General features: G+C 46.0%; 1 protein-coding gene across 1 annotated transcript in view; it reads right to left on the bottom strand.

The window, feature by feature from the left end:
- The window catches only part of TLL2 (tolloid like 2), a 98,556-nt gene that overhangs the window by 24,074 nt on the left and 62,476 nt on the right, over nucleotides 1-12,006 (bottom strand). Inside the window, exons 8-9 of the mRNA XM_064144858.1 lie at nucleotides 11,159-11,283; nucleotides 6,220-6,335 (exon numbers count right to left, since the gene is read on the bottom strand). Coding sequence (XP_064000928.1) covers nucleotides 6,220-6,335; nucleotides 11,159-11,283 — 241 coding nt within the window. The remainder of the gene's footprint in view (nucleotides 1-6,219; nucleotides 6,336-11,158; nucleotides 11,284-12,006) is intronic.

The raw sequence follows: 12,006 nt of genomic DNA, 5'->3' as shown, positions 1-12,006 counted from the left end.
GTGCTGGAGGAAAACTATGATATTGTCGCCATCACTGAAACGTGGTGGGATAGTTCACATGATTGGTGTGCTGTAATCAATGGCTACAGACTCTTCAGGAGAGACAGGCAAGGGAGAAAGGGCGGGGGAGTGGCTCTGTATATTAGGGATGCTCTGGATGTCGTGGAGGTAGAAATCAAAGATGTTCAAGTTGAGTCATTATGGGTGAGACTTAAGGCGAAGGCCAACAAGGCTGATATCCTGGTTGGAGTCTGTTACAGACCACCCAACCAGGAAGAAGAGGTTGATTTATTACTCTTTAAGCAACTGGAGGCTGCCTCAAGATCACCTGCCCTTGTTCTGGTGGGCGACTTTAACCTACCAGACATCTGCTGGGACTTAAACACTGCAGAGAAGAAGCAGTCTAGAAGGTTTCTGCAATGTGTGGAAGACAACTTCCTATCCCAGCTGTTACGTGAGCCTACCAGGGGGGCAGCCCTGCTTGACCTGCTGCTCACAAATAGAGAGGGGCTGGTAGGGGATGTGGTGGTTGGAGGCTGCCTGGGGTCCAGTGACCATGAAATTATAGAGTTTTCAATACATGGAGAAACCAGGAGGGGCATCAACAGAACCTCCACACTGGACTTCCGAAGGGCAGACTTCAGCCTATTTAAGGAACTAATTCAGAAAGTTCCTTGGGAAATAGTCCTTAGAAACAAAGGGGTCCAGGAAGGTTGGACCTGCTTCAAGAAAGAACTCCTGAAGGCACAGGAGCAGGCAGTGCCACTGAGCCGGAAGATGAGCCGACGAGGGAGGCAGCCAGGCTGGATGGGCAGGGAGCTGCTGAAGGAATTAAAGATTAAAAAGAGAGTGTATCACCTTTGGAAAAGAGAGGAGGTGTCCCAGGAGAAGTTCAAGGAGGTTGCTAGGTCTTGTAGAGGAAAAATTAGAGAGACAAAAGCCCACTTGGAGCTCAGGCTGGCCACGGCTGCCAAGGAAAATAAAAAGTGTTTCTTTAAATATATGAATGGCAAGAGAAGGGCCAAGGACAACCTCCAGTCCTTACTAGATAGAGAGGGGAACATAGTGACAAAGGATGAGGAAAAGGCAGAGGTGCTTAACACCTTCTTTGCCTCAATCTTCACTAGTGGGACAGGTTGTCTCCAGGACAGATGGACTCTTGAAGTGGTGGATGGAGTCAGGGACCAGTACAGTCCCCCTCTAATCCATGAGGAAGCAGTAAGGGATCTGCTGAGTCACTTGGATCCTCACAAGTCCATGGGACCAGATGGGATCCATCCTAGGGTGCTGAGAGAGCTGGCAGCTGAGCTGGCCAAGCCACTCTCCATCATTTATCAGCAGTCCTGGCTCACTGGAGAGGTCCCAGAAGACTGGAAGCTGGCCAATGTGATTCCCATACACAAGAAGGGTCGTAAGGAGGAGCCAGAAAACTACAGACCTGTGAGCCTGACCTCAGCGCCAGGCAAGGTCATGGAACAGGTCATCTTGGGTGCCATCACAAAGCACCTACAGGATAGCCAAGGGATCAGGCCCAGCCAGCATGGGTTTAGGAAGGGCAGGTCCTGCCTCACCAACCTGATCTCCTTTTATGATCAGGTTACCCGCCTGGTGAATGTGGGGAAGGCTGTGGATGTAGTCTACTTGGACTTCAGCAAAGCCTTTGACACTGTCTGCCACAAGAAGCTCCTAGCCAAGCTGGCAGCTCATGGTTTGGACAGATTCACTCTGTGCTGGATCAAGAACTGGCTGGATGGCAGAGCTCAGAGAGTGGTGGTGAATGGTGCCACATCCAGTTGGCAGCCAGTCACAAGTGGTGTTCCCCAAGGATCAGTGCTGGGCCCAGTCCTGTTCAATATCTTTATTGATGATCTGGACGAGGGGATTGAGTCCAGCATCAGTAAGTTTGCAGATGACACCAAGCTAGGAGCAGGTGTTGATCTGTTGGAAGGTAGGAGAGCCCTGCAGAGGGACCTGGACAGGCTGGATAGGTGGGCAGAGGACAATGGGATGAGATTTAACAAGGCCAAGTGCAGGGTTCTGCACTTCGGCCACAACAACCCCAAGCAGCGCTATAGGCTGGGGACTGAGTGGCTGGAAAGCAGCCAGGAGGAAAGGGACCTGGGGGTACTGATAGATAGTAGGCTGAGGATGAGCCAGCAGTGTGCCCAGGTGGCCAAGAGAGCCAATGGCATCCTGGCCTGCTTCAGGAACAGTGTGGCCAGTAGGACAAGGGAGGTTATCCTTCCCCTGTACTCAGCACTGGTCAGGCCACACCTTGAGTACTGTGTCCAGTTCTGGGCCCCTCAATTCAAGAAAGATGTTGAGGTGCTGGAACATGTCCAGAGAAGGGCAACAAAGCTGGTGAGGGGCCTGGAACACAAATCCTATGAGGAGAGGTTGAGGGAGCTGGGGTTGTTTAGCCTGGAGAAGAGGAGGCTCAGGGGTGATCTTATTACTGTCTACAACTACCTGAAGGGGCATTGTAGCCAGGTGTGGGTTGGCCTCTCCTCCCAGGCAACCAGCAATAGAACAAGGGGACACAGTCTCAAGTTGTGACGGAGGAGGTATAGGCTGGATGTTAGGAAGAAGTTCTTCACAGAGAGAGTGATTTCCCATTGGAATGGGCTGCCCAGGGAGGTGGTGGAGGCACTGTCCCTGGGGGTGTTCAAGAAAAGACTGGATGAGGCACTCAGTGCCATGGTCTGGTTCACTGGCTAGGGCTGGGTGATAGGTTGGACTCGATGATCTTGGAGGTCTCTTCCAACCTGGTTGATTCTATGATTCTATGATTCTAAAGTGTGGACGCCTACTAAAGGAAAGCAGAATATTATAATGTTTGTTGGCTTGCAGGGAAGTGGTAAAACAACAACTTGTTCAAAGTTAGCCTACTTCTATCAAAGAAAGGGGAGTGAGGTGAGAGAGAGGGCAAAGACCCAGAAGCAGGAAGCCCCTCTCTCTTTTTGCCTCCCGCACGGCAAGCAAGAATTCTACCACTGAGCCACCAACACATCCCCCCTCTGGGGAATCGAACCTGGGTTTCCCACATGGCAGGCGAGAATTCTACCACTGCACCTAAGAAGGAGAGAAGTCTCCATGTGGAAAAGCGCCAAAAAATTCATGTCCCGGGTTGGGGGAGGTTCTCCCCGGGGAGAAGTGGACTCAGCACAACACAAAACCCTTCTTTTTTTGAAAGTCAGGGAAAGATTAAATTGTATTTTCTTATAGTATAACAATGTAAAGAGAGATAATAACTAGAGAAGGAAGGAAGGGAAAAAAAAACAATACAATAACCTTAAGGGAGATGGGGGAGGGGACAAGCGGCGGCGAAGCAGCAGAAGCAGCAGTAGCCAAAACAGCAGCCGGGGAAGATAGGCGAAGCTGCAGCAGCCGAAGCCAGCGGGAGAAGGGGGAGAACAAGCTGTGCTTCTACACATTGAGCTCTTGATGCTCCAATGAAATTATATTAATTTATCTATTGTTGCTATTATTTGGCCTATCCCTGGAATGTTCATCTCTCCCCTATGTCTGAGCTAGAGGATCAGCTCAAACGGCCACACCCTTTGATCTCCTTCCCCTTGTAACATGGAATACAAGCCTATGGAAGTCACTGATGAGGAGTACTTTGTGGCACTACTTGTCCCTAAAAGATTTGACCCATGTATTAATTCATATCTATAGTCTGCCATAGAAATGTTAGATGAAAATAACTATTTTCCCCCAGAGCCCTGGCTGGATGTGCAGAGGGCAGTCTGTAACCGTGGTTGTTTGGGCTAGCTGCCCTTTAAGAAGGCCATAAAGACAAAGCGATAGAGAGCCCTGAGGGACAGATCTGGTCATTCCAAGGTATTGTAATGCTGCTGCTCTATTCTGCTTTATGGTATCACAGTTTATAAAGTAGCGCCTTGCTGATATTTCTCTCTTCTCCTCTCTCCAGGAAGAGCACGGAAGAGTGTGGGAGATGGCTCCCAGCTGGCAGGGAATTTTGCGCTGCGTCATGAAGCCTGCTGAGGCCTTCTAGGTCTGAGGAGGGGAAGGCAGTTGTGTCTGACTCTTGGGCCTGCTAGTGAGCTCGGCCCAGTGTGTGAATGTATTCTTTGTACCCGAATACCTTCTGTACATACCTACTTGTGAACAGAAGCTCAGTGTGCAGCATTTTTATTTGTACTTCCCAAAAGGAGTAAGTATCATTTCTGTCCTCTGGTTCCAGGTGGCTCGTGCCCCTAAACCAGCACAGTAATGATGTAGTTTACTTTGTTCACACTTCTGCAATTTTTCTAACTTTGGACAGCAATAGGAGACTCATCTGTTCCTGTGCAGATGAATACTACAAACCCAGTGTCTGTACTAAGCTGACACCTCAGTGGGATGGCGTTCAATAGCTCCAAGTGCAGGGTGCTGCACTTTGGCCACAACAACCCCATGCAGAGATACAGGCTGGGGTCAGAGTGGCTGGAGAGCATCCAAACAGAGGGATCTGGGGGTGCTGATTAATACCCGCCTGAACATGAGCCAGCAGTGCGCCCAGGTGGCCAAGAGAACCAGTGGCATCCTGGCCTGCATCAGGAATGGTGTGGTCAGCAGGAGCAGGGAGGTCATTCTGCCCCTGTACTCTGCACTGGTTACACCACACCTTGAGTACTGTGTTCAGTTCTGGGCCCCCCAGTTTAGGAGGGACATTGAGATGCTTGAGCGTGTCCAGAGAAGGGCAACGAGGCTGGTGAGAGACCTTGAGCACAAGCCCTACAAGGAGAGGCTGAGGGAGCTGGGATTGTTTAGCCTGGAGAAGAGGAGGCTATGGGGTGACCTTATTGCTGTCTACAACTACCTGAGGGGTGGTTGTGGCCAGGAGGAGGTTGCTCTCTTCTCTCAGGTGGCCAGCACCAGAACGAGAGGACACAGCCTTAAGCTACACCAGGGAAAATTTAGGCTGGAGGTGAGGAGAAAGTTCTTCACTGAGAGAGTCATTGGATACTGGAATGGGCTGCCCAGGGAGGTGGTGGAGTCACCATCTCTGGGGCTGTTCAAGGCAAGATTGGACATGGCACTTGGTGCCATGGTCTAGCCTTGAGCTCTGTGGTAAAGGGTTGGACTTGGTCATCTATGAGGTCTCTTCCAACCTTGATGATACTGTGATACTGCTAGGATGCTACTTTGTACCAGTTGCTACATTTGATGAAATAGGTTAAGTTCAAGCATTTGACCCAAATGTGATATTTGATTTTTTTTGTTTGGTTGGTTGGGTTTTTTTAAACATTAGTGGTTCAGCACTTGGGTTCTGGATCCCATTCAGTACAACTCTTCTAAGAGGCTGAGAGACGAAGGGAGAATTTACAGTTAAGACTTACACTGCAAAGCTTAGTGCCATAGTTTCCAAACCAGGATGCCTCTTGGCACCTTTACCCCTGCGGAAGCTCTCCCTGCAGTTGTGGCAGGAGCTCAGCATTGCACAGGACTGGGCTTGCACATGGCTGAACTAAGACCCAGGGGAAGACAGTTGCTGTAAAATGAGTGAGCTCTGCAATTCTTTCTTTGACTGTGAGTCTCAAGTGCATCTCAAGGGTGGTCCTCAGTGAAACTACTCTGCCGAGGAGCTACCAAGCTGGGCTGTGTATTCTTGAAGCCTAGTACACCATGAAAGGTCTGAAGGGATGGTGGTAGTGGATTAAGGAAAGATTTCATTTCCACAGGAAGATCAATAAAACAAAAGGAGCTAGGAAGAGAGTGGACAGTGATGTGCAGTGGGGCTCAGCATTTCAAGGTGGGGAGCAGGAGTCTCCTGACAGGAACATTATGCCTGTATGACAGAGGCAGGCCACTGATGTCATTCATGGTTCCTCAGCTCCTTCTGGGACCCTAGTTTGCTGGCACAATTTCTCTAATTCATCTGACCAGGACCTGACTTTGAAAGGTGAGCTCAGCCAGAGTTAGTGGGTAGCAGGAAATATCCATGCAGAGTTCAACCTCACATTGAGAGGAAGGCTCAGAGAAGAACATATGACTTAGATCTGTGAGGGGGGTCTGCTCCAGAATTATCTCTTCTCTCTTCATTAGCATATATTCCTGACCCCATCTCTGGGAAGACAGTGATGGTACTTAGGAGCCTTTCCAGGCTCCATTCCTGCACTCCAGGCATATAGATATCTTTTAGCAGCTGTCATCACAAGCAAAATTGCATGCAAGGCAAGTACAGAGAATACCTCGTGCTGGTGTTGCACCTACCTTCTCGCCTGGGGTCACTGAGATCCTCCAGACACAGTGGGAATAGGAGGGGTAGCCATTTGGAAAGCCAGGAGCTGAGAAATTCCCTGTTGAGTCCTGCAAGGTTTCTCCACAAGCTGTGGGAAAGGGGAAAAAAAACTACAGCAACAGGGAGTGACCCTCTGGAAGAAATCATGATCTAACAAAATGTTTGCACATGTGTACAGGCTGGTGGCTGGTACTCTAAGGATGGTCATTCATGGTACTAGCCAAAGGTCCCTGATCAAAGAGGTAACGTGAAATCTGTCAGCGTTACTAGGATAGTAACACACAGAGGCACACAGAGGAAACAGCTTTCAAAGAAGCATCCTTCTTCCATCATCTTCTTTCCACATGCCATCACTTTCAGGATTCAGTCCTACTGAGGAATATCTAATCCACTAACCAAATACAAAATGTTAACCCCACAGAATTGCAAGACTGCTGATAGCAAATCTGGTTTCCTTCGTTACAAGTTGCTCAATGAAGTTCACCTTAGTTACCATTATTAAGAGTCCTTTTTTTGAGTTAGGATATTTTAACAAAAGCAGGGCAAGCCCCACTGCCCACATGCTTTGACTATCCATCATCTATTCTATTGTAGGATAAAACATACACAGGATAAAACATGAGCACTGCAGCTTACTCTGCTCTCCACCCTCCTTGTTTTCATGGCTTGCCACAGTTGATGCAATGTAGATCCCAGTGACATTTTGGAAGAAAGTAATATACACACACATATGCTCCATTAGGGAACTGTAGCTTCCAACATCTGGGAAAGCCATGACTACTGTACTTCCTGCTCTTTGAGCCAGGAGGACTGAGCTGGAACAAGGAGTGTGACCATTTACATCTGCAGAGCAGCTGACTGGCTAGGTGGGAGGATCACAACTATCGAAGGTCCAGTTTCCTTCAGAGTGCTCACTTGACACAGGCAAACACATTTAACAAGGAGCAGGGACCTCAGCTTGCCTGCTTACCCAGTTGTTTTTCCAGTTTCCTAACTGGCTGGTGTTACAAAGCTGTCCTTGTCCTGCAACTTGGTTTCCTCAGTGACAGTAAGGCAGCTCCCAAAAATCCCTCATTAGGCAGCAGCACTTTGGAAGATCCAAAGGCAAACATCTGCCTCCCTTTCCCATCAAAATGACAAGGGATGTTTCCCTGCCTGATGCTATCACACAATCACTAATTTTTCAGCCATGATTACATTTAGATGGGTGGATCAGAAGTTAGAGGTGAAAAGAGAATGGTCATATTAAAAAAAATTAGTATCTTCAAAAAGGTGAGAGGGAGTCACCTAAGCCAGAATTTCTTTTCCTGATGCAGTCTGATCCACAGCTTGACAGATCAGATTAGATGAACAATAAGCAGGGACACAAAAAAGGGCTTTGCCCAGCCAAACAGCTCATAGGGGTGCTCCAGAAGGTGGAGTCACTCCTGAATAAGTTGTGCATATTTCAAGGCTGAGATCAGCATGGTTCCTGTCAGCAAAGTCAAACATATTTTAAAGTACTAGAAAAAAGCACCACTGGCACAATGGGCAAGTAAATGCACACACCTGCCCCAGAGGAATGAAGAAGATAAATGAAAGCTTTACACTTCTACACTACTCCTTCCTTCTCAAGCAGTTTTGAGCCCTGAGAACCTTCTATACCATTATGCAACTATAAAGGAGCATTGCACAGCAAGTTTTAGTTTCAGTCTTCAGAAATAGCTACTATCCTCCTCACCTCTTTCAAAATGTTTGACAGGTGATGCTGCCTGTATTCTTCAGGTGGGCAGACAGAGATGCTTGTAAAGGGTGATGACCTGGCATGAAGTGGAGAAATTTGGACTTCTACCTCTTGCAAAGATGACTTGTTTTCTATGTCAGAATCTGTTAGGATAGTTTTGGGTCCCAGGACCCTCAACCAGGAAATTCATGCAGATAAACTTCTCAAAAAAGCTGAGTACCAGTCATACTTGTTCTGAGGACAGACAGGCACTCTTCAGCTGATCCTCTGGCATGACCACTCATCAATACAAAGTATGGTGTGGCCACTACCTTAGGATGGCTCTAGAAATGCCAACATATGACAAGGTGTCCCAATAAAGAGGGAATTACAATCCACAGATCACCAAGATTTCTTCTTCTCTGCTTAGAAGTATGTTTAAACAAATATGAAATTATAAAGAGAGTTGTAAATCACTGGGAACACATACCGCAGAACCATAATGACACAGGACAAAGGGCTGTCCCCAGCCAAACCAATGTGAATATTTCCAACAGCACAGAATTTCTTAAGTATAATTACGCAGTTCTTGGCAAGACTATGTAATTATGGAACAGGTGCTAAAGCATCTGCTAACAAACAATACTCTGCTAAAACATCATGACAGGAGACCTAGCTAACTATTCACACCTTGCAGAGAAAGCTCTCCACACATGCTGGGAGAGGCTGGCCGTCCAACGTAGAGAAGAGTGATTCCTTACATGTGCAGGTGGAAGCATGATAAAAATGAGAAATGCATATTTGTGTGTAGAGCACAATCCTTGCAGAGCACACCAAAAGCAATACAACTGTACTCCACTTAGTAGAAAATAAGCCAATGAGTCTAATAAGACTCGTGTTTGGTACTTCTGGGATCAAAAAACTGATTTGAGGTCATTTCCCCCCATGGTGAGGAGGCTGTTGCACGCACAAACAGTTAGAAGGGAACAGGCAAAAAGCAGAGGAGGTGAGTGCTTCAGAAATAACACAACTTAAGTATCTGAGTGACAGGCACTTACTGCTCATTGGTTATTGGTATGTCTTTTTGAAAATGCACAGAGAATTGGATGAGATGATATTCACCCAAACCCCAACCATGCAGCTACATCCAATCTAGCATTTACTACTAAAGCAGAAGAATGCATCTTGCCTTCCAGAAATTGCTTCAGCAAATTTCATTTAGATTCACCTGGCATGGCACTTATTTCAACCCAGAAGGTATGAGCTTTGAGGATTTAAGAGAAATTTTAAAAACTGCAGTGTTTTAGAATGGAAAAACTAAGCCAGCCCTAACTATCTAATGAGTTGGAGAGTCCTATGTCTTACAATAGACACGGCAGTCACTCTGGCTTTTACCAGTGTGTGATTGCAACTCATCCTCCGCCAGGCTACCTCTTTTTTGGGGGAATATTCTCAGGCACTCTCACATGGGATCTCTCTAGAATGAAAACCGTTCGCCATTCAACCTCTGGACTATCTTGTTGTGGTTTAAGTAAAAGTCCTCAGCTTGGCTGCTGAACATTGTCCTCAACCTAAAACCTCCTTCAGATCCTGCTTGAACACAAAATTGTAGTTCTTTGGTTCTGAACTCCTACGCTTCACATTTTGCAGAGGAAGAAAATTTCTCAAGCTACAGATGCAAATGGGAGATGAAGATGTCACCATCTTCAAATACACGGCACCCCTTTCATCAAATGCGACCTGTGTGTAACCCCAACACAAAAGATAAAAAAAAAGATAACTAAACCAAAATGAAATATATTTGAAGGAAATATGCTTAGTAGGCCTAAAGTTCTAATAATCCTAGTGCCAAGTATGTTCTGAACTGCAATAACCTCTGCTAAAGCTTTGTGGAAAAAAAATCCTAAAAAGTACGAAAGTTCTACTTGCAAATGGAAAACTTAAGACTCCAAAGCATCCTCATTTTAAAAAACGTTGGTTTTTTGGCTTTAACCTCAAGCCAAACTGGCTTTTCAGCTTGCCTCAAGATATCTGAACTGGTAATTGATGCTTTCACCTGTGGGAATGAAAAGCCTGCTTGAACTAAGCTTAACACAATAAAAAACAAACAAACAAACCCACAAAAAAAAAACCATGGCACAAGGCATTCCTAATCTTTTTAAATCAATATTCAAACCAATCTCTAAACTGTTTTCCAACTTTCCAAGAGCCCCATCTTCCAAGAGACAATTTTCCAAGAACTCCATCTTATTCAATCAAATGCAAATTAGAGAAAATTACAAGCAGAAAAAGAAAATGAAAAAGCTACTTAGAACTAGCACACCTAAGAAAGTTATACCACTCACTGTAAACCAAGCAATCAACCACAAACATCATGGACCTTGAAGAACTCATACTCTCTGACCTGTAGCTGGGTGCAGAGAAGCAAGAGGTTTTGCACAGAACCCATCAACCACTTCCCACGGCAGCATGAATTGTTCAGAGAGTAGTGCTAGCCAGCCACTTATTTAAGATGTGACTGTATACTTCTAAGACTTAACCCTCTTCCTCATCTTCTCTCCCTCTCTTTGATAGGCGCATTTCAAGAGGATTAATCATTTATGATCACACTAGGTTTATGACCAGTCAAAGCCACTCTCAACTGGACCAATATACTGACTGGACAACCCATTTAGATGAACTCCTGAATTAAGCTTGCAAAATAACTGTTTTTCCTTCCTGCATTATTAGGAACATTACAATAATTCTTCAAAATTAGGGCAACTCTCTCTTCTTCAGAATCTTCTCACGGAAGTTTCACTATCTGCAGAAATTTAACAGAGCTTATTACATTTTCTATCCCCAAGCATCATATCTCAAATATTATCTCCCTTCTCAGTAGCTGCAGTCCATGTCACAGACGCTGGATTTGGAGCCATCCTTGCTTCAAGTGTCACTTTAGATACTTGCATTCAACCTGTCCCTTAGTCCAGCAGGCTGCCTCAGCTAAAATGCTGCCTAAATTTTCACTGTTTAACAGCTCAAACTTTAAAATCATTTTTTCATTCTGACATGTAAATTTAGTCAAGTTCAAATCTCCTACGGCATCAGCCTGAAGCATTTCCTGGTCTACCTTTCCTGAGTATCTTTTATCAAATGGATCATGAAGGTGCTCCTGAACTGAAACACATTCCAGATAAGCTGGAGCTGTCTCCACAAGTCATATTTACCTGGGCATTTGTACAACTTCCTTGCCTGAGCGATGTCTCCCTGACTCAGGCGAATACGCTGACCAATAGTTGGCCGGACCCCATTATCATCACGACGGGGAAGGATGGTGTCAAGGAAAACCCCTCTAAAGGAAAGAAGAGAGAGACAGAAAGCAGTGAAGTTGGGAAAGTGACATAATGCACAGAAAGTCATCCTTTGTCTCGGCAGGCCTCCCATACCATCCCCTTGACCACATATCCCATGCTAACAAGCAAGAATAATGCACATTATCAAAACCGCATGTCTTAAGGTGATGTCCTTCTCACTACAGCACATAGCAAGGCAAGTCTGCTGAGCCACTAAATTCCTCTTTGACATATAAAAAGTTGCTGCTGCCTGAGTGTAGACATATTCTCTGGCATAAATGAAAAAAGGCAATGAAGTATTTCTCTAGAAGGCTCATGGCACATCTGGGTCAGTAGGAGCCACGTTAGACACTTAAGTCAAAGGGGCAGAGGGAATGGATGTTTGTTCAGCAATAAATAGGTTTGGGCTGGCAGTGGCTGCATTTGCCACAGGTAAGCAAAAAAAACCAAGTGTTCCACCTCTGTTCTACGTGAGTTTCCAATCTAATGATTTGTCTCTGCCTCCTTTTCCTCACTATTATTTTTCCCATGTGATTATTTCCTACTCAGAGGCTCTCTACTGCACTTTTGGGCTTAGAAAAGTATTTAAACTCAGGCCTTGCTTCCACAAAATGCAAAGTCCATGCATCCAAGCAAGAGCTTGTACCCAAAGGAGGCATTAGCACTGCCAGACTGTACTGGTTCTAGTTTAAGCTTCCCAGACCCAAAGCCTAAAAGACCAA

The sequence above is a fragment of the Pogoniulus pusillus genome, chromosome 6 (assembly GCF_015220805.1).
Source record: "Pogoniulus pusillus isolate bPogPus1 chromosome 6, bPogPus1.pri, whole genome shotgun sequence".
Taxonomy (NCBI): Eukaryota; Metazoa; Chordata; class Aves; order Piciformes; family Lybiidae; genus Pogoniulus; species Pogoniulus pusillus.
The sequence above is the reverse complement of the archived record's forward strand: the minus strand, read 5'-3'. Positions and strand labels throughout refer to the sequence as shown.